Here is a 21,947-nt window from a genome sequence, read left to right as displayed (position 1 = left end):
CCGCCTGCCTCTGCCTCCCGAGTGCTGGGATTAAAGGCGTGCGCCACCACCGCCCGGCTGCTGATGGCCATGTTTATAGACTTCTTTTTGCATGTGGTGTGTGTGTGCTCGAGCGTGTGTGGAAGTCAAAGGACAGCTTGTTGGTTCCCTCCTTTGACCCAGTACCCTTGTCTGCTGAGCTCTCCAGCCAGGTCTACACTTGGTCTTACTGACCATCTTCATGTCCCTTGAGATTTTAAACTGAAATTGACAGAGTCCAGCCCTGAGCAGCCCCCACTTGCCCCTTTTATGGCATGCATGGACATGCAGGGCACTTCTCAGGTGTCACATACTTCTGACACTAGAACTTTTGGCTCTTTGCTTGAGAGGGTTCTTGGGTTACAGGGCAATTTTATATATAATCCTAGTTCTCCAGCGCCTTCCCATTTTATTCCAACTTACTTCCATGATTTTATTTCATAGTGCTGGGGATGAAATAAGGGCCGTGTTGAGCCTTCTGCCACTGAGCTACAGTACCCCTTTTTCTCAACGATTTGCTTATTCGAATTTTTTTGTTTGAGGCAGGGTCTTGCTGTAGCCCAGACTGGCATGTTCTCAGCACATACATATACATACTGTTCTTATGAGTCTTTTTCATGAACTCCTGATTCTAGAACTTCCGTGACCTTGCCTGATAGCCACAGGCCTTAAAAAGTCAATGTGGTGTGTCTTTATACCCCTCCTTTTTGGCTGTAAGATAGTTGGCTGTGTCTGTCTCTTACAGATAAAGCTAAATGTAGCCACATGCTAATGCCCTGAGAAGCTTTCTGGCCCTATTTAGTGTTTTGTCTTAGGTCTAGAGTGGGCTTGAATTTGTCGTGATGCTGATCGTTCAGGGACCACACCTTGAGCTACTGGGTGAGACAATAGAATTCTTGTTGCTCTCATGTTCTCTGTTCTGCAGGTAGGGAAAACTTATGAGCTACTCAACTGTGACAAGCACAAGTCCATGTTGTTGAAGAATGGACGGGACCCAGGGGAAGTCAGACCAGACATCGCCCACCAGGTAACTGTGGGGTAGAGCTAATGGCCTCTGAGCTGTCTACAGAAGGCAGCAATACTGCTGTTTTCCAGGCTTCACAGTGCCCTACTGTCTCCCTTTCTCAGAGCTTACTGATGCTGATGGACAGCCCCCTGAACCGAGCTGGCTTGCTCCAGGTTTATATCCATACACAGAAGAACGTGCTGATTGAAGTGAACCCCCAAACGCGAATTCCTAGAACCTTCGATCGCTTTTGTGGCCTCATGGGTGAGAAGCCTTAGGACTTAAGTTCTGAGTGAACTTGGCAAAGTGAAGAGAGGAAAGGGGTCACATACTCAGTCCGTCAGCAGTGGGGAGCTACTGCCAGAACAGGCCCCCGGTATTTTTCCACATATATGGAGATTTGACTCCTGTTCGGTTTCTGTGTAAGGGATAAAGTTGACAAGCCTGACAGTGTCTGTTCGGAACATCTTTGAGGACTTAGTGCGGATGTAAAGGGACACACAGCCTAGTTTCCGGGGAGGGGGTGTTCTGCGCAGGTCACTGGGAGAGGGTGATTTCATCCCACTCTGAACTCTCGCTTTTCCCCTTCCTAGTTCAGCTTTTACACAAACTCAGTGTCCGAGCAGCTGATGGCCCTCAGAAGCTTTTGAAGGTGAGCTGGGGAAACCTGTTGGTAGGTTCTGGGGCTGGTTCTGGGGCTGACTTTGCTTTTTCTTCTTAGGTAATTAAGAATCCAGTGTCTGACCACTTCCCAGTTGGCTGTATGAAAATTGGCACTTCCTTCTCCATCGCAGACGTCAGTGATGTGCGAGAGCTGGTGCCCAGCAGTGACCCAGTTGTTTTCGTGGTGGGGGCCTTTGCCCACGGCAAGGTACAGTCTGGCTTCTCTGACGTTTCTGCTGTGTCTCTAACAGACAGAGCTAGAATCTCCAGTTTTTGTAGAAGTTTGAGATTGAAATATACTGCCGTTGAGACAGTAGCTCACCCATGGGGTCTGAACCCACTACAGGGAAGCATTGCCTGACCAGCTCCTTCTCTCTCAGGTCAGTGTGGAGTACACAGAGAAGATGGTGTCCATCAGCAACTATCCACTTTCTGCTGCCCTTACCTGTGCCAAACTTACCACAGCCTTTGAAGAAGTATGGGGCGTCATCTGAGAGCAGCAGAGCCTAGCTCTCAGACAGGACTCTTGGCGTTACATCTGTGGACTCCTAATGTGTCTGCTGGAAGATCATCTTCTGTACCAAGATGGCAGAGTGGGAGCCAACACTGTATTTCCTATAAAGACTGTGCTTTTTTCTTTTTTGCAAACCTGATTGTTTTGAGGGTTCTTAAACTCAGCAGTTTAAGTTACATGGTAGTGTAAACTGTCCCCCTTGGGTTCTGCTGTTCCGGACTTTGAAGGTAGGCCTTCCCGATATCTTAGATTCTTGCGCTCTCGAGGAGAGACCCCGATGAGCTCAGCTTCAGCGAGCACAGCAAACATGTATGAAAGAAAGCAGTCAGGAATGCTAACGGTGAAAAACTGAACAAACAGAAGTGATTTATCTGGTATAGTTCCAAGATAGAAAAAGTGGAGCAGGCAGGGCCTTGTACCCTCCCCTCCCCCCATGGGGGGGTGGTGGTATCGGCACATATACAATCGTAGTGGATTGGCAGAAGAGAAACAACAGGTTCCTGGCTAGAGGGAAGAGATAAGGCAACGTGCATGGGGGAGTCCAAAGGGGGTGCAGCCCCTCTGCTCCTCCCACAAGAGCTTCTCCTTTGGCCTGGTGAACTTGGCTGTAGCAGAGGCACGGCTGGGAGTGCTGTGACGTCCAGTGCCCGGTGTCTGCTCTGGGGTGAGGAGTGCTGTGAGAAGGGACAAGTAGTTTCTGCACCAGTCCAGCTCTCGGCCACCTAAAAGGCGAGGTGTGTGGTTAGAAGGGTGGCCAGAACAGCACCTGGTCCCTTCTAGCGAGTATAGAAGTACCCCAGAGCGCTCCCTAGTGGCCAAGCTATGCTAATCCACCCAAATCTCCAATAGCATTCCAAGCCGTCACCTGTAGACTACTTACCAGGGAAATCTATTATTCCCTTTTCTTTAACTTTTCTTTTCTTGGCACCATTGCTTTGTGAACATAAGGCAATATGAATAGCAGGCTGAAGAAAAAGACATGTCCAAGGAAGTACACAGATCTGTACACCTGTGGAGACAGACCGCAGAAAAGAGTTGAGCCTGCTTGTCTCTCACTACTGGAGGTTTTGGTGACTTTGGCAGCCTTGCAGTCAGGTCCTCGCTACCTTAAGCCATTTGTCCCAGGTGAAGAGACAGAAGGCAGTCATGGAGTAACCCATAAAGAGCCAGTGGATGGTCTGTTGCACCAAGTAGTAGAAGGGCTGCAGGGCAGTGATGGCGGCCAGGCTGCTCAGGGTGGGGCTCTCCTGAATGAGTTTGGCGGCCTGGGGAGGGAGTGTAGAGGTCATTAGTCTTGTCCTTATCCCCAACCCGTTTCCTACCACCCTTGAGTCCTACCTGCTTTTCTACAATAACAATGAGGAATTCCATCTGGAAGCAAATCAGGTATCCTGAGTGTAGGCCGTGCCAGAGGGCCAAGAACAGCAAGGAGAGGCCTTGTGAGAGTTCTTTACTTCCAAGAAACTTGAGGCGTTTGAAGATGTAACTAGAGAAGAGGGTGGGCAAGGATGAACCTCAGATTTGACTCCTGCTTCTGGGCTCTGCCCCAGGAGAGGAGTGCTGACTGGCTCCCACTTGTGGCCACTGGGGGTCAGGAGGCAGTGCTGATAGGAAGGCTTGAGATGGAGGAGAGCTGTCATAGTTCAGATGCAACAGAGGGACTATGGGTATAACACAAACAAGGGCAAGACCAGGATCTGCAGCCAAGGCTTGAGGGACTTCTACAGAGTTTTTTTGGGTGGGGCTGCCTGGGTGAGAACAGAGGCTAGCAGAGTGATAGGAAGCATGGGCAGAGACGACAAAGCATCCTTGTCCTCACATTCAGGGAGGAAGGAGTCTGAGCTGTCCTCAGTGCTTACCGGGCCACCCAGGCATTGGTGTTGATGTTGAAGGAGGCGATGGTACCAGTGAAGCGAGGAGTTGTCTCAAAGAGCCACACTTTCATGTTGGCACAGGCGTCCCATTTTGCATTCCCATTTTCAATGCCATTAAAGCCCAGCCCCGACAAAATGCACACTCCTTCCTGAGGGGAGGGACGGCTTAGGGTTCTTGTCACTCCACCCTTCCAGCCCCACCTCCAGCTTGTCTAAATATGACATCTTCCCTACTTACCGTGACCAGCCAACAGGTGACGTATTTGTACAGCACGAATTTGCCCCAGATCAGCATGTACATGCAGCGGAACCAGAAAGGATGGTGCTTGAGAAGAGAGCACATGAGCATCAGGGGCGGCACAGTCCCCTACATGGTATTCTCAAACTTGGGGCTGGCTTCTTTGCTCCTAGCAGTGCCTGATGCCACATGTACCACGACACTATAGCCCTACCTATCTGTAAGCAGCAGAGAGAGGCCTCCAGCTTTGCAAAGTCTGGGCATTTATACGGTCAGTACAGGGATGTCCACAGTTCTTGGATGCTCACAGTCCGTGTTAATTTTCAGATAGCTACCCAGAATGGACATGGAACTGCTGGGAGGTTTTCAGGGGAACTGGAGCAAGAGCCACTTTTCCCTCCCTCTTTGAGCCCGTCAGTCAAATGGAAGCAGGCTGCAGAGCCACCAGCCACTGCACTCTTGCATAAAGCAAGGCAGAGGCTGTTTTAGGTGCTGCCCCGGACCCATGAAGGTTTGTTCGTGCAGGTGAGGCCTGGGTGGCACTGATGTCAACTCTCACAGACCTAGAGCAGAATCCAGCACACATCTCTAGGTGGCATGGCCTACTTCTCTCTTATCCCATTTGGTGAGGCAGTAGTCCCAGTGGTATGCTGGCAGCCACTCACATCATAGTCTTCAGTGAGAAGGTAGTTTTCCGTGATGTGGGGGCTCAGCAGGGTGTAGCCCACCAGGTAGACAAGGCCCAGACTCAGGCGCTTGAGAGCAGGTATGGTGCTGGAAAGGAACAAGTGGGGTCACACACAGCAGAGCCTCGCCCTTCACCCTCTGACCTGCAGTCACGGAAAGGAGCATTTCAGGGTGTGGTTACTGCAGGCAGTGGCACCAGGATCCTGTGCCTGGAGCTGTTTCCAGGAAAGACAGCTGTGTGCTTGGCCACTGCAAACCTGCATTACAGGAGAGGGCAGGGCGGAGGGAGCCGTGTGTGGGGTGCTTGTGCCTAACCCTCAGAGCATGCTTGAGTTCGAATCTCACCAGGCATCATGTACAGAACAACTAGCAATGTCCACTCCTGCTCAAGTCCAGGTGCCAAGTTCCCTGAAGGAGTTCTAAATATATATTATATATATATATATATTATACATTTTTGTATATTGAACAGTGTCTCCCTACTATGTGAGAGGAGGCTTCAAAGGGAGGGGCATAAGGTGGGCAAATGGCTGGGGCAGTGTACACTGGGGAGCATGTAGATACCTCCCACATGATACTGTGTAGTGGGGCCAATGTGTTAGGGCCAGCCTTTAAGAAAGTCACTTCGGAAGTCACAGAGGTCTTCAACCAGGAGGAACAGTTACCTGTTTGGAGTCTTCCCTGGCCTGTCAGTCAGCTGTCCCTGCACCAGCTTCAGGTAGTGGTTCATTGAGAACTGGGGCCCTACCAAGAAGGCTCCATAGAAGTAGGAGAAGCCAGCAACTTCCAGCAGGGAAGGGACACCCCGTAAGGCGTATTTCTGTTGCTCAGGGGACAGGGAATTCTATGTTGAGAAGAGAATGCAAGGTTCAGAACAGACTTGAATCTTACCCTAAGCCAGTCTGAGCACTCCCAACCTTTGCACCACTGCCTGGAATTCTTTAGTTTGGCTTCTTGCGGGGCGGGGGTGGAGGGTTGCTCCATGTAGAAATGTGGGGAGCTTAATCAACAGCTGCCTGTGGCTGATGCCTCGCTGGCACCGAGCTTTGGACTTTGTGTAAAGGCTGGATTCTGACAAGTCACCCTGCTTGGTCCTTGCCCAGTCGCTACCTGAAAGGTAGCTCACAGGCTAGGGAGTGAGGCAGAGGCAGGTCCAGTCTTTTGGTGACAGTAGCCTTTCTCCTTCCCTCTGGTTAATCCTTAGCCTCTTCGCCAGAGTGCACACTTACCATGTCTTTGCCTCCATCATAGTAGTCAATGCACAGACCTGAGCAGAGAGAGGGGAAGGGGAGAGGAGACATGAGGGTGTGGTCTGAGGACAGACGGACAGACCATCCAGCCAGGACCGACAGGAACTCAGTCTAGTTTATTTTAGCTCGGGGGGGGGGGGAGGAGGGTGAGGTAGAGGAGGAAGGCAGGACCCTTCCACTTACCAATGAGTTTCAATGTCAGGACACAGTGTGGCATTGTCCACTTGATATCGTAGTCACCAGTGGCTGTGTAGTAATATCCAGCGAGAAGGTAGGCCTGGGAGAGAGTACTCCACCATCACTGTACTGCTCTTCCTTTTCCTCCTCTCCCTCTTTCTTTGGATGGTCTTTGACCTCCAGCTGACAGTCACATCATAGTGTGGTCTTAGCCTTCCAAGCCTATGCCACCAGGCTTGACCTCTTAATTTTCTCCTTCACTTGAAATCCCCTGTTTCCTTCATTTTCCTTTCTCCTGGTCCCATCAGTTAAAACATGAAGAGGGTCTTATGAGCCAGGCCTGTTGGTGCAGACTGAGAATCCTGGCACTTGAGGGGGACTGAAGCCAGTTTGAGCTATTCAGTTTGAATCTGGCTTCAGTTACAGAGTGAGACCCACCTCAATAAATAGAAATAAGATGACCCTACAAATGTTTTTCAGACCGCAGTGAGGATGGGCTTGCTTGGGGAGACAGATGGACATGCCTAGCTTCTCCAGCACATTCTAAATTACTTTTCTGCCCTGCCTTTGAGTGACTGCCCTCATGGCCAGCTGGGCTAAACCTGGTGAGAACCAAGGAAGCCCGGTGATGGCACAGTCCAGAGGCCAGCAGAGTTACTGCTACAACCTGCTCAGGGCCTGTGACCAGCGACCTGCCCAAAGCCAGACTGCTATGTGGTAGGAGGAGGGATTACAAACTAGATGCTACCACCCTCTGCCTTGCCCCTCCCCACACCTGAGCTACTAGGAGAAAAGTTTACCATCTGGAAGCAAAGGGTGGTGAAAATGGCAGTGACGGTGCGGCCCATGAGTCGCAGGATGAGGAACTGGAGCACAATACATAGCAGGGAGTGGTAGAAGTGGTGGCCTGGGTGCAGGGAAGAGAGCTGCACTTAGGGTCATTCCTCCCGATCCCCAACCACACAAAAACAACACAGTAAGCAGCTGTGGGGGTTGGGGATGCACTTCAGTTGGCAGAGTGCCTGTCTAGCATGCAGGAAGCCCTGGGGTAGATCCCCAGGTGCACTGGACCAGGCATGGTCTTCCATGCCTCCAACTCAGCACTTGGGAAGTAGAGGCGGGAGGATCAAGATCATCTTCTATGTAGTTCAAGGCCAGCCTGAGACTGTTTTGAGGCTGTCTCAAAACAAACATTTCTACATCAGTGTGCCATGCTAAGTGTGGAGGTCAAAGGGAACTAGAGGGAGTTGGTGATCTTCCTCGGTGTGAGAGGGTCATCACCAGCGGAGCCATCTCAGCAGCTCCTAAATAATGGTAAGACTCATTATTATTGATTTTGAGACAGGATCTCACTATGTAGACCAAACTGGCCCTCTCTGCCTCCTGAGTGCTAGGATTAAAGGGTGTGTGCCACAGTGTGTAACACTAAATTTACTTTTTAACTGGTACATAAAAATGTACATACTTATGTGGTACCCAGTGATGTTTTGATATATGTGGTACTGAGTATGATTTGACCTAGAGGGCCTGGTTCATGAGTTTTCAGAGAAGAATATTAGTGTACCTTATTTTGAATTATTTAATATACTGTTTTTCAGAATGTTTGAAAATATTTATCTTTATTTTTATTTATGTGTGTGCCCATGTAGTCAGAGGTCACCGGGTCCCCTGGAACTGGAGTTACAAGTGGTTTTGAGCCACCTGACATGAGTGTTGGACTGAACTTGGGTCCTCTGGAAGAGCAAGTGCTCTTCACTGCTGTGCCATCTCTCCTGACCCCCAAATAAACATGTGTGTGCATTCCTATGGATTCAATCTTCCCTTTGTAAAGATGAAAACCTCCTAAAACCAGGCCTTCCTAATTTGTGAGTTTCTCTCAAGAGGATTTGTTTTGGTCCGTTCTCCCTGCCCCCTCCCATCCCCGGTCTCTTAGGGCAGTGTCCTGCTCAATCCACTCACCAAAGTTGAAATAAGCAATTGAGAGGCCTGTCAAAGCATGGAAGAGATGAATGAGGTAGCTGTCCTTGTAGAAAAGGTAATGCCGATAAAACAGAGCCAAAGGATAGCCTGGATGGGAGAAAAATAGGAAAAGGGTTACTTGTGCCTGGTGCCAGAGAGGAAGAAATACAGGATAAGAAAACTATTATTATTATTATGTTGTGATATGTGTGTGTGAGGGCATCTGTGCTGCTGCACACTGTCACACCACAGTGCTTGTGGACTCTGCTCCCTCCTTCCATTCTAAGTGGGATTCAGGGATCAAACCCAGGTCTTCAGGCTTATTTCACAAGTGCTCTTTACCCACTGAATCATCTCCCTGACCCTCCAAAAGAAATACATTATATGGGTGCCAACAGAGAAGACAAAACAGTACTCACACAAATCAATTTCTTCTTTTTTTTTTTTTTTTGTAAATATACATTTAGAACTGCAAGGGTTCCCCCCCTCCCCCCAGACAGTTTCTCTGTCCTGGAATTCACTCTAGACCATGCTGGCCTTAAACTCAGAGATTCACCTGCCTCTGCCCCCCAAGTGCTGGGATTAAAGGCGTGTGCCACCACTGCCTATCGAACTGCAAGCATTTTTAATTGAGGCAATAGAAAACCAAGTCCATTTCCACTACCAACAACTGAGGAAACAGTGCAGTGTCAACAGCAATCTCAGCACTCAAGCTCTGGCAGGAGAATCCGAAAGTCCGAGGCCACTCTGGGCTACACAGTGAGTACTTGGCAGATGTGGATTACATAGCAAGTACCCAGCAGGGGCCTGGGCTCCATAGCAGATTCTGCTTTTTCTTTTTTTAAAGAAACCTAACAAGGACTAGGTATCTCCCTCAGTTGGTAGAATGCTTGCCTAGTGTGCTGGTTTGAATAACAATGGTCCCCATAAGCTGGGTGGTGGTAGCGTACGCATTTAATTCCAGTATTTAGAGGCAGAGACAGGTGGATCTCTGAGTTTGAGGCCAACCTGGTCTATGGAGTGAGTTCCAGGGTAGCCAGGGCTACACAGAGAAACCCTGCCTTGAAAAATCAAAAAAGAAAGAAAATGGCCCCATAGGTCATAGTATCTCTTCACAGCAATAAACCCTAAGAGAGAAGTTGGTACCAGGAGTGAAGTATTGCTGGCAGAGCCACACCATGCTTTTGTTTGGAGAAATAGTAGAACACTTAGGACCCTGGACTAGGAAAACAACTGGACACTTTAAGTGAGGCTTAATGGGCCATACTACTAGGAACATGGAAGACAGTGGTGGTCTGAAGTATGGGGGGCCTGGCTCCAGAGTTTCCGGAGGAGAAGAATATTAGCATGCAGCCTAGAGACTGTTCTTGTGATACCTTGGCAAAGAATGTGGTTGTTTTCTGCCCTTGTCCAAAAAAATCTGCCTGAGGCTAAATTGAAGAGTTATGGATTAAGAACATTGGCAGAAGGATTTCGAAAGAGCCTAGCATTGGCTGTCATCTGGTTATCAGTGGCCAGTCTTATGCAGATCTATAACGAGAAGGTGCAATCTTCACAAGGAAAATTACAAACTACAGTTTGAGGAGAAAAGGGGCACCAATAAGTATAATGGAGCTAAAGCCTGTGTTCAAGGAGATGAAAAGATTATAAAAAGCCTGATTATAGACAGAATAAAGGACAAGACCTCCAAGCTAAGCTTCCAACTTGTGGAAAGGAACTGAAGAAAAGTTTAGAGCCAGGTGTGGGGGCGCACACCTTTAATCCCAGCAGAGGCAGGTGGATCTCTGAGTTCAAGGCCAGCCTGGTCTATAGAGTAAGATCCAGAACAAAAGCACAGGCAGAAAGAAAACCACTAAAAACAGAAAGCTGGTGAATATGTACTTGAACAAGGAGGCCATGTTCCAGCCCCAGCAAGCAGCAGAACTTGGCCGTTTCAGCCAAGTGGTTTTGAGTTTAGAGTCAAGGATACTAGAAAGGGGTGATGGAATTTGCCTCCCTGACTAATGAAAGCAGGTGAGGCCAGGTATGTGTCAGGAGTGTTTCTGAATGGAGACCTAGAGAGGCCATTCTGTGAAGCTGGATTGCCTTGGAGACCCCAAGATGTTAGAGATGCCAGAGCCATGGGATGCCTGCCAAAGAAAGCTGCTAACAGTGAGTGGAAACAGCCCAAGAGAAGTGTGTTACAGTCAACAAAGCAGAACAGAGTTGAGATCTAAAGAGTGTTTTAATATCAGAAATAGAGATGCAGAGTTAGGAGTTGCCCAGCTGGTTTTTGGTATTGCTTTGGCCAAGTATTTCCTCACTGTGTTCCCTTTCCTCTCATCACTCAGGAGGCAGAGGCGGGCGGACCTCTGTGAGTTTGAGGTCAGTCTGGTCTATAGAGCAAGTTCCAGAACAGCTAGGGCTGTTACACAGAGAAACCCTGTCTCGTCTCAAAAAACAAAATAAAACAAAACACCAAAAAATTTCTCCTTACTGAATAATTATAAAAAGAAACAGGGACTGGGTATGACGGCACAGGTCTCCAATCCTAGCACTTAGGAGGTTGAGAGGCCAAGAAAAGAGAGCTTGAATTTGAGATCAGACTAGCCTATTTAAAGAACCTGCATAAACAAATACAAAATACTCCAAACCAAAGACGAGAAGATCCTCAGTTATGCTCAGAAAAAGTATTTTACACTTGTGGTCTGTCCTCTGAGGACAGCATCCTCAGACTTCTGAGAAGATAAGACATAAATTAATACCAAGCTATCTAGTGGGCTGGATGAACTTTGGGCACCAACCAAGTTATAAAACTTGTTTTGGCACAGTAGAAAACTGTTTTTCCAATTCCGTTCAGGATATGATCCAAGGACTATAAGCAAACTCTTTGGAGGGTGGGGGGGGGGGTGTTCCTAAAGTGCCATTGAGTTCTCCATAGCTTAGGTTGCTCATTTAATTAAAGGCTCAATACATTTGTTAACCCTAAACCAAAGGGAGCATACATTCATATGGCTTCGCTGCAGACTCATCCCCAACATTCTACCAAGCTGCTGAGCTGACATGCTTGTACTGGCATGTGTGGAGAATAGTCTCCCTCTTGGTGTTTTGGAAGGATACCTTAAGATTCTGTCAGTGTTTTTGAGCTGGTTATAGGATACAACTGCCATGGTTCTTGCTTCTAAAATAAAAAATGTAGGGCTAGGGAGATGGCTGAGCTGGTAAGCCTGAGAGGACTTGAGTTTGTTTGATCTCTGGGGCCTACACAGTAGAAAGTGAGAACCAACTCCTGCAAGTTGCCCTCTGACCTGCATATGCATGTACATACACACATACAAACAAAATAAGTAAATGTAATAAAGTACTTACAATATAAAATGCAGTTAGTTTATTGTTGGCAATATGGTTTGTTTTGAGCTTGTGATAACTAATATTTTAAAGAGTCAATCAAAGAAAATGCTTAATTATATTTTTTTCCTCCCTCTCTCTCTCTCTCCTTTTCTCTCCCTCTCTCTTCCTTTCTGTGATTTCTGTGACAGGGTTTTTCTGTGTAGTCCTGGCTGTCCTTGAATGCCCTCTGTAGAGTAGACTGGCTTCAAACACAGCAGAGATCTGTCTGTCTGTGTGTCTCCCAAGTGCTGGACTAAAGGTGTGTGACAACAGCACCCGGCTTGTTTTTATTTGCAGTGTGAGGGACTGAACCTAGAGCCTCACACACGCTCGGAAAGCCCTCTGCCACTGAGTTATATCTCCAGCCCCTCTTCTTCACACGCTCGGGAAGCCCTCTGCCACTGAATTATATCTCCAGCCCCTCTTCACATTTCACTGGTTTGAGACAGGGTCTCATGAAGCTGCCCAAGTTGACCCTGAAGTCTCTGCAGCCGTGACAGGCCGTGAACTGGTAAGCCTCAGCCCCCAGAGTAGCTTCATCACCAGTTGCTTGTTTTAAGCAAATGGATTACCACATAGTTGGCTGTTTGATTTGACAGAGGGTCTGTGTAGCTCTGGCCGTCCTGGAACTTGCTATGTAGATCATACTGACCTCAAACTCAAAGAGATCCTCCTGTCTCTGCCTCCTGAATATTGGGATTGAAGGTAGTGCCACCATGCCCAGTTGTCTTTATATAGTATAGGCTGGCCTGGAACTCATGACCCTTTGCCTCTGTTTCCCAGGTACTAGGGCTTGTATTGTGACAGTAAATGACAAAACTAATTACTAGCTAGATGCAGTTCTTTCTGTCTGTGTGCTCATGAAATACCTTTTTCTTAATTCCTTTCAAACACAAAGTGTGCACATAAGTGGACTGGTACAGTTCACATCTGCAATCCATGCGCCAGCTCTTGTTACTTCATAAACATCCTGAGGGTTACTGGTCTATTCCCTCATTCCATAAATATTTATGCAATGCTTCCTTTATGCCAGACATTCTGTTTATGGAGCTTTAATGGGAAGGGGTGGCATACGACGCTTTCTTATTGGCAGAGATGGCATGATATGGCATTACTAACTCAAGAGAGAGGGGGACAGTTATGACCAGTCAGATGGTGAAGTGAAGAGACAAGATGAAGTCTCATGTGAACAGACGTTGTGCAGGGAAGGAATGGGTTAGCAAGGAAGTACTTGTAAGAGCCACAAATCAGAGCCGAGTCTGGTGGTACTGGTCCCAGCACTCAGAGGCTAGGGAATGGGGCAGAGTTTGAGGCCAGCCTAGACTATATAAGGAGACCCTGCCTCAATAAAAGAAAAGGAAAGGGTGGGTAGGGTTGGAAAAGAGAATGTAGCTCAGTTGGCAGCACATGAAGCCCTTCTTCAATCCAAGGGCTACAGAGAGCAGATACTCGAAATCCCAGCACCTGGGAGGCAGAGTTCTTGCAGAGTCCTCTTACAGTTTCTGCGTCCTTTCCCTTGCTATTCTGGGATCAATAGTCACTTCTTGAGCTTTCAACGGGCCTGCCAGGAATAGTTCCTCTCCCTATTTCTAACTTCCCACAGGCTTCAGAAAGCATAATTTTATGAGACCAAGAAAAGATACACGACAAGAACCATGCTCTTGGGTGTGCTCTTGTAGACTCGGCAGACAGGCCTGGTAGCTTTGGGAAGTGCGGAAGAGCGCAGGCTGTTCAGTCCCACACAGGTCAAGTACTGCTGCAGACTCGCAAACTCGTAAGAAGTTGAGGAACTGGCAAGAAAATAAAAAGAACCGAGCAAGCGGGGTCACCGAGAAAACACAGGCTGCAAGAGAGGGTGAAGCGGTGAGGAGCTGCCAAGGGAGGGAGGATGGACGGTGCTGGATGCGTTGCTGTGACAACCCAGGCCCATGGTGGGTATGTAAACACCAAATCTTGGCCTTGGCTGCCTCCCAACTCAGCAGGCTTTGGAGCCTGGGGACTGGGTCATCCCTTCAGGGAAGAGCTGTTTTTAGGAAGAGTGGTGTCCTACAAGCTGTTTCTGAATCCTAATTCTTTGTGAGAACCAGTGCTCAATGCAGCGTCAACCATCACAACATCACAATCAGCTGAAAAATGTCAAAGCACTACAGAACCTGTTTGCCCAGCAGAGCCTTGAAAAGGAGCTGCCAGCAATTCCTAGAGCAGCCCAGCTTCAGCACCACCTCGCTAACATCCTAAAGATGGCCGAGACTAAACTCGGTTTGACAGCCACTGTCTTTCATTTAATCTCACCCAATGGGTTTTGATGCTGCTGACCCAGAGGGTTCTGAGCACCCCTGGCAGCATAAGTCTCTCTCCTTTCTGACTGCTGAGGTCAGCCTTCAGAGGTGAAGCCTGAGGGCCTAATGTACGCCCTGAGGCCAAAGAATCTGTTAGAAGAGAAACTCCTTCTAAAAAGAGCAGCATCCAGGACCTGCTGTGCACTGTATGGCAGGCTGCTGGGACAGACAGCAGTGTTGCTCTTTCCAGGGCTGCAGCCAGGCGTGAGGACAAAGGGGACAGCAGACCAATAGCACAGTCAGGGCTCCCTCGTCACAGTTGTCTGTGTGCTTCTGACTGAGTTGTGCTTGGGACTAGGGAAGTCACACTCCATGTTAGCATCTCCTGTGCAACTTATTAATCTAAAGAAAACAGAAGTGAACGGTTTTCAATAAAATCTGATACGTTTTGTCTTTCATACCTGCAGCCGCCATTTATGAACTCCGCAGGAATGATATGGCCCCATTTGGTCAGTCAGTAGATCACATGACCCAGGTCAAAGAAGATAAGCTGTTTGTCAAGTGAGGGGAAGAAGACGGAGCTCAAGTGCTACGTGTTGCTGGGCCAGCTGCTGATATCCATTCTACAGGACAGCCCCCTCCCACACACCCCTGGAGAGGGGAGATGGAACCTAGGGCCTCACACATGCTCATTAAGTGCTGAATCATGCCCCCCCCCCCAGACTGCTTTCCTGGTTCCTAAAACATCCAAGCTTACCTATTTTTGCTATAGTGCCTCAGTGTTCACACAACTTAATATGCTCTCATGCCAAACCAAGCCAGTCCTGACTTCGCCTATTTTAGTCCCATATGCCCCGGCTCCTCCCTGGATATTTTTAGTGCGATATTTCATACTATCTCAAATGCCATCTAACTAGAGCTGATTTTCTACCTAAAACAACCTTCTCTTATACACACCCGCATTATTCAAACGCTTGGACTGGTCTCTGACTCTTGGCTTTCTTTGGCTTCCTATATCTGGTTATCAAACCAAATCCTATTGCTTTCTAAAGTATCTCTTCATTATTATAACCACTTTTTTTTTTTTAAAAAAAGGTGATTATTTTACTTTATATAGTGAATGTTTTGCCTGTATGTACATATGTGTACCATGTACCCGCCTGGTGCTTGGGGAGGCCAGATGAGGAATGTCAGATCCCTGGAACTGGAGTTGCAGACAGTTGTAAGCTTCCATGCGGGTTCTGAGAACTGATTTTTGGTTTTTGTTTTTTTCAGACAAGGTTTCTCTGTGTTGCCCTGGCTGTCCTAGAACTCACTCTGTAGACCAGGCTGGCCTTGAACTCAGAGGTTCGCCTGCCTCTGCCACCTAGAAGTTCCTCATAAGTAAAGCAAGTGCCTTACCCACTGAGCCATCACATTGGCCCCAAAGTCTGTGATTTAAGGCCATTTTCCTTTATGATTTATTTATTTAATGTGCATCAGTGTTTTGCCTACATGTATCCCCTGGAACTGGAGATATAGACAGCTGTGAGCTGCATGTGGGTGCTGGGACTTGAACCCTGGTCTTCTGGAAGAACAGCTGGTACTCTTAACTACCTCCAGCCTCTTAAGGACTGTTTCCTGGACTACATTTCTACCTAATAGCCTATGCCCCCATCCCCTGCCATGTTTTTTGCTTTAGTTGGAGCAGATCTGTCTGGTTTTATCCAAAGATGTTCTTGGTCTTTTGTGGCAGTACACTGGCCCTGCCATTTCCTGTGTGTGGAACAGCTTTTCTAAGAACCTCTACAAAGCAAAATCCTGGCCATTCTTTAAAACCCAGTTAAGTGTCTCCTTCAGACTGTAGGGAACTCATGTCTTAATGTATCATGGACTCATAACTTAATTGCCTGGCACAGAGCTGAGACTTTCCTCTGGCACGTCACTACACAATGCCGCACACCATGCCTTACATCTCGTATTTTTTGCCTTTGGAGATCTGACAACGTGCTAGCCTCTGTACTTTATATAGATAAAATTGTTTGAAGATTTCTTTCATGTATGTGAGTGTTTTGCCTGAATGTATGTATGTGCACCATGTGTCTCTCGTGCCCACAGAGTTCAGAAGAGGGTACAGGAGCCCCAGGAACTGGAGTTAGGGATGGCAGAGCAGTAAGTACACTGACGTGCCGAGCCAACTCCTCAGCCCCACATACTTCACATTTTGTGTGTTTGGTCAACAGTTACTGACCCTCACATGCTGTACCAGCTTCCTTATACACACTGGGGGTGCAAACAGAACTAGATGTGCACTAACTACATCATGTGACCTTGACATAGGTTCCAGGGATGAAGCTCAGGTTGTCAGGGTTGCACAGCAAATGCTTTTACCTTCAGAGTTACTACCCAGCTTCTTTCTGTCAATTATAATATCCCTTCCCTCTTTCTTGGTACTGGAGTTTGACCCTGGGGCCTCACAGATGCTAGGCAAGCGTTCTATCATGGCTCTTATCATTATTATGTTGAGTGTGCAAGTGGGCACTCATGTGCCACAGTGCTCGTGCAGAGGTAAGGGTCAATTTGGTGCTTGCTATCAGTTCTCTACTTTCACCTTTACAAAGGTTTCAAGGATTGAATGCAGGTTGTGTGCCAAGTGCTTTTACCCCTTAGCCATCTAGCGCCCAGCAGTCCTGTTTTATTTTTGAGTCCACTGTGCTGCCCAGGCTGGCCTTGGCTTAGGATCCTGTTGCTTCAGTCTCTGGAGTTTCTGGGGTTGCAGCTCTGTGTCACGCTTCATCGAAGAGCATGCTGCTTACTAAGTTAAGGCACTGCATTGGTAGAGGAGCTGACATTAGAGTGACAGACCAACCTTAATCCTTGTCCTGCTGCTTCCTGTCACTTCGAGCTGTGTGGAGCCAGTCTTTTTGAGGTGCTATGTCATTAGTGAAATGAGCATCTGCTGCATCTGTCACCTCAGCCTGAACAGTCCGTGTCCAGTGATCTCAACTAGTTATACAGTCTAATCCCATCCGTGTGTTGTTTACCCCATCAGATGTCTTCTCTAACTTAGAGCCCTCTCTCTTGATTTCACATTTGGTACCTGCTTGTCATCTGCCCAGGGAATAGCTTGGACTCACCAGGTGCAAGCTGAGCTGCTGCATAGCAGAACCTGCCCCTCTCGGGGCCTTGGCTGGCCTCAAACTCAGAGACCACCTGCCTCTCCTCCCATGCTGGGATTAAAAGGCGTGTACCACCATGCTTGGCTCCTCCACATTTCTGACTGTAACCCACTCTTCTGTTTACTCAGAACAAATACCCTGCCATCATCTTTAGCGTCCTTCCCTATTCACAACCAGCATGTTCTGTAGGCCCTACCTTTAAAGTCAATCAAGACTCTGCCTACTTCTTTTCCCCTCTTCTGCTTCCTCCGGCCAAGTCACCATTATAATTACAGTCGCCTCCTGACTGGTCTCCTGTGCTCTGGACTCCTTATGCTATTGCAGCACCCAGACGATTCAGCGCTGAGTCAGCTAGTAAAATCTTCTGCTCGGAACCCTCTGAAGGCCAATCTCGGAGCAAAGGCTCTTGTCCAACCAGAACATGCAGCATCCAGTCACCTTCTCTGCCCTTTTTCTCTGACTCATCTCTTCCCCTGCTTGTCACCCATCTGCCCTCTTCCTGGAATGTCCTAATAGGGTCAGCCTTAGAGTCTTCCCATTAAGAGTTCCCGGCATAGGATGATCTTTCCATAAGATTCCTCAGCATTTCAAATTTTGGTAAAAGTCACCTCAACAGTGTCCTACCTAACACTGTATGCACTCTCCGTCCGTGTAGCCATTCCAGCAGCACACACTAGTCTTCCAGTGCTCTGTCTAATTTGCCCCTTGGCACTCACTGCTGTTAGCATACTGTATACTTAGTTATCAGTCTTTGTTCCTTACTGTACAGCACAATAGTCTCAGTACCTTCTTCCCTTTTTTTTTTTATGTTCGTTGTTGTGAAGGTGTCAGATCTCGTGGAACTACATTTTCAGACAGTTGTGAGCTGCCATGTGGGTGCTGGGAATCGAACCCGGGTCCTCTGGAAGAGCAGTCAGTGCTCTTAACCGCTGAGCCATCTCTCCAGCCCTTTCTCTTCCTTTTTTTCCAAAGAGACATGGTTTATCTCTTGTATCCCTGGTGGTCCCGGAACTTGCTCTGTAGATGAGGCTGGCCTCAAACTCACAGAGATCTGCCTGCCTCTGCCTACTGAGTGCTGGGATTAAGGGCGTGCGCCACCACAGCCCTGCACTTTTCACTCTTAAAGAGCTTGCAGCTTACTCTTTAGAGATTAAAGAAAATCAGATGTGTTCTATGGCAAGTGCTAATGGTATGGAAGTCAGTTCCATAGGGTTTAGAGAAGACATCAATCATAGCTAGAGCGGGGGTGAATAAGGCACACCCAGGGAGGAAGAGCCAAAAACAAGGAAATTGGGGGGGGGTGCATTGCACATGCACAAGACGCCCCAACATAAAGATAAATCCCCAAAAGACCGTGTTGGAGTGCAAGAGCAGCGTGGCACGAGGCTGGAACAGGACCTCGGGGCAGAGCCAGTGCCCCTGGGACCACCTGCCGCCCTTTCACGTTTGCATTCCTCCTGCTTTGTGCAAAGAACTCCGGAGTCACTCCTAAAAGTCACAATCGCAGCACATGGAGCGGCTGGCTGGCCACCACACCAAGATGTTGTTGAACCCCGGCCAGGCCATGAGTGGAGCTGGGCTTCCTGGGGCCTGGACACTAGTGTGAAGCTGTCCCTAGCGCTTCTCTGGGTGTTCATACTGAGCTGGTTTCTTCACCTTCAGACTCCTGCAGCTCCCTGCCTGGCTTAGAGCCCCAGCCTCCGTTTGCAGAGGGGTCTCTGCAGCCAGTTAAATAAACCAGACAATCCACGTGAAAAAAAAATCCAGTTTAGAGTCTTTGTGTGGTGTGTGTGCTTGTGTGGTTTAGAGTGTTTGTGTGGTGGTGCGCACACCTGTGTGCTCCTGTGGTTTAGTGTTTGTGTGGTGGTGCGCACACCTGTGTGCTCCTGTGGTTTAGAGTGTTTTGTTGTGTGCTCGTGTGATTTAGAGTGTTTGTGTGGTGGTGCGCACACCTGTGTGCTCCTGTGGTTTAGAGTGTTTTGTTGTGTGCTCGTGTGATTTAGAGTGTTTGTGTGGTGGTGCGCACACCTGTGTGCTCCTGTGGTTTAGAGTGTTTTGTTGTGTGCTCGTGTAATTTAGAGTGTTTGTGTGGTGGTGTGCACACCTGTGTGCTCCTGTGGCGCTGAGAAAAGTTCTCTGCTTTTACCTGTACTTGGTTTCCAGGTTTGAGCCCCAAGTGCTTTTATGTGCTGAGCCATCTTGCCAGTCTTTTTATAATTTTATTCTTTATTCTTACTGTGTGATTTCCCTGTTCTTTTGAGTCTAAAGTAAAGGCAATTAAAACAGCAAACTAAACTGCTGGTAATTTTGTCTGACAGATTGCACGGCAAACCAGTCACCTTGATCAAATGTCAAAAAAAGTTTGTTTATTTGAGACAGACTTTTGTTGTTTAGCTCAGGCTGGCCTGGAACTCCATAGAGCTCCAACTTGTAATCCTCCTGCTCCAGCCTCCCAAGTGCCAGGATTACAGGTATGCCTGGTCTGTGTTCTTCAGTTCTAATGAACACTGCAGTAACTCTCTCATGATATTCTCCTTTCTGCATCCAAGTTTAAGATGGCTAGATGAGGCAGAGGGCTCCCATGGCTTGTAACTTGGAGAGATATATTATGTGCACATGTGCACATATGCACAGTGCTGACCTGTTTGCTTTACTTCTGTGGTATCCTGGGATACTTTTTCAGCCAAGGCAATTCACAACACCCTTTATTTTTGTGGTGATTGGGATTGAACTCATGGCCTTGTGTGTGCTCCCCAGATATTCTAATAGCCCCAGCTTCATCACCCTGTTTTTTTAAACAGGGTATCACTATGTAGCCCTGGCTGTCCTGGAACTTACTTTGTAGACCAGACTAGGCTGGCCTCGAACTCACAGAGATCTGTGTGCCTCTGCCTCCTGAGAACTGATATTCAAGTCTTGCACCACCTAAGGTCTAGTCCTTTTCCTTTTCCAGGAGAGAAATGGGAAGGACAGATCAGTTTTAGAGAAAGGCACAGACAAATGCTAAAAGTATGGAACTGATTGCCCAGGAGTCTCCCACTGGTCTAAGTACCACAGGGGTGAACGTACCTTGACTGACTTGAATCTACTTATCTCAAGGTCCCCTGTCACATGACTTGGCAGTTAGGAAGAAGGTGGTACCACTCAAAGTGCTAGAGATTGGCTGGCTACCTTGGAATTGGTGATAGATAACAAGAAAGTAAAATAAACACCAAGACAAGACCATAAAAAGGCAGACAAAGGCTGAATGCTTGCAAATGCCTACATTGAAGGACTGGAAACCAAAGAGCCTAGGAAAAAACAAAGCCCCCAGAAAAACGAGGCAAACCAGGCTCCCACGTGTGTGAGAAGGAAGGCCATTTCAGATGTTCATTTGGGCGGTGGTGGCACACACCTTTAATCCCAGCACTTGGGAGGCAGAGGCAGATGATCTCTGAGTTCGAGGCCAGCCTGCTCTACAGAGCAAGTTTCAGGACAGGACAAGGAGAAACTCTGTCTCAAAAACAAACAAACAAACAAACAAACAAACAAAACACACACACACACACACACACAGAGTTTATTCTCAAATGTTACAGGTGCCATCCAGATGGCTCAGTGGGTAACCCAATGGCCTGAGTGGAGTCCCTGGGACCCACATGTAGGAGAGAACCAAGTCCTACAAGTTGTCCTCTGAGCTCCACACACGTCCTCACACAAACCCACGTACACAACACATAAATGGATAAAGATGTAATAGACTCATAGAAGCCGGAGTATGCGCATGTGAGTGTAGATGCCCATGGAGGCTGGAGCTGTAAATTTATGAAGTTCTACTGAACTCACTGTTTTCAAACATTAAAAAAAAAAATCAGGCTGGGCGGTGGTGGCTCATGCCTTTAATCCCAGCACTTGAGAGGCAGAGACAGGTGGTTTTGAGGCAGGGTCTCATGCACATCAGGCTGGTTTCAAACTCACTATGTAGCTGTGGTGGGCTTTTAGTTCCTGATCCTCCGGCCTCTAACTCCTTGCTGGAGCATGTCTTTAATCCCAGCACTTCATGGATCTGAGTTTGAAGCCAGCCTAATCTATATAGTGAGTTCAAGAACAGGCAGAGCTATGTAGAGACCCTGTCTCAAAAAGAAAAGGGAGGCACCAAGCCTGGCTCTTTGGTTTACTTTTGGTTACGGCAGACCAGGGATTTTTAGGACAGGGTGAAGCTCAGATCTGGATACGCTCAGAACAGTTTCTTTTTGATCAACAGATTAAGCCTGCCTGGTAGTGTGGGCAGGGTGCCACCGTACCTTCGTACTCCAGCAACCTTGCATATCTTCAGCTGAGTCATGGATTCCTAGAACTGAAGAAACCTTAGAAATCATATGCTCAAACCCTTCATTAGACAGTTAAGAAACGGAACCCTAACGGGGATAAATGGTGTCCTGAAGTTACTAGAGCAAGGCTCAAATTAGAATCTGCACCTGACTTCACCTAAACTCTAGCCTGTGCCTGGGAACTTGGCGGTGACCTTGGAGTGGTGTCAGTAATAACGAACAGTTCCTTTAACACTACAGCTATATTCTCTGGTCTTCCGATAACAGTCTGTATTGTATTCTCATACTTGGTCACCCCTCTCCCATTTTTATGCTTGCTTAACTCACTGTTTTCAAACATTAAAAAAAAAATCAGGCTGGGCGGTGGTGGCGCACGCCTTTAATCCCAGCACTCGGGAGGCAGAGGCAGGCGGATCTCTGTGAGTTCGAGACCAACCTGGTCTAC

At 47.9% G+C, this 21,947-nt stretch overlaps 2 protein-coding genes across 3 annotated transcripts in view; one reads left to right on the top strand and one right to left on the bottom strand.

Annotated features, from left to right (window-relative positions):
• Window positions 1–2,457, top strand: part of Emg1 (EMG1, N1-specific pseudouridine methyltransferase) — a 7,281-nt gene extending 4,824 nt beyond the window's left edge. Inside the window, exons 2-6 of one of the 2 annotated variants that reach the window (XM_005365189.2) lie at window positions 944–1,045; window positions 1,147–1,288; window positions 1,618–1,676; window positions 1,746–1,895; window positions 2,068–2,457. In XM_005365189.2, the coding sequence (XP_005365246.1) occupies window positions 944–1,045; window positions 1,147–1,288; window positions 1,618–1,676; window positions 1,746–1,895; window positions 2,068–2,181 (567 nt within the window). In that variant the 3' untranslated portion in view covers window positions 2,182–2,457. Of the gene's footprint in view, window positions 1–943; window positions 1,046–1,146; window positions 1,289–1,617; window positions 1,677–1,745 lie in introns of both variants that reach the window. The other variant, XM_026788205.1, reaches the window with a different exon arrangement.
• An 84-nt stretch (window positions 2,458–2,541) lies between these two features.
• Window positions 2,542–21,947, bottom strand: part of Lpcat3 (lysophosphatidylcholine acyltransferase 3) — a 37,900-nt gene continuing 18,494 nt past the window's right edge. Inside the window, exons 2-13 of the mRNA XM_005365188.2 lie at window positions 8,387–8,494; window positions 7,228–7,334; window positions 6,434–6,527; window positions 6,230–6,267; window positions 5,666–5,844; window positions 4,979–5,087; window positions 4,314–4,400; window positions 4,061–4,224; window positions 3,540–3,687; window positions 3,308–3,466; window positions 3,082–3,210; window positions 2,542–2,923 (exon numbers count right to left, since the gene is read on the bottom strand). Coding sequence (XP_005365245.1) covers window positions 3,094–3,210; window positions 3,308–3,466; window positions 3,540–3,687; window positions 4,061–4,224; window positions 4,314–4,400; window positions 4,979–5,087; window positions 5,666–5,844; window positions 6,230–6,267; window positions 6,434–6,527; window positions 7,228–7,334; window positions 8,387–8,494 — 1,310 coding nt within the window. The 3' untranslated portion in view covers window positions 2,542–2,923; window positions 3,082–3,093. The remainder of the gene's footprint in view (window positions 2,924–3,081; window positions 3,211–3,307; window positions 3,467–3,539; window positions 3,688–4,060; window positions 4,225–4,313; window positions 4,401–4,978; window positions 5,088–5,665; window positions 5,845–6,229; window positions 6,268–6,433; window positions 6,528–7,227; window positions 7,335–8,386; window positions 8,495–21,947) is intronic.

Source organism: Microtus ochrogaster, unplaced genomic scaffold (assembly GCF_000317375.1).
Source record: "Microtus ochrogaster isolate Prairie Vole_2 unplaced genomic scaffold, MicOch1.0 UNK1, whole genome shotgun sequence".
NCBI lineage: Eukaryota > Metazoa > Chordata > Mammalia > Rodentia > Cricetidae > Microtus > Microtus ochrogaster.
The sequence above is the reverse complement of the archived record's forward strand: the minus strand, read 5'-3'. Positions and strand labels throughout refer to the sequence as shown.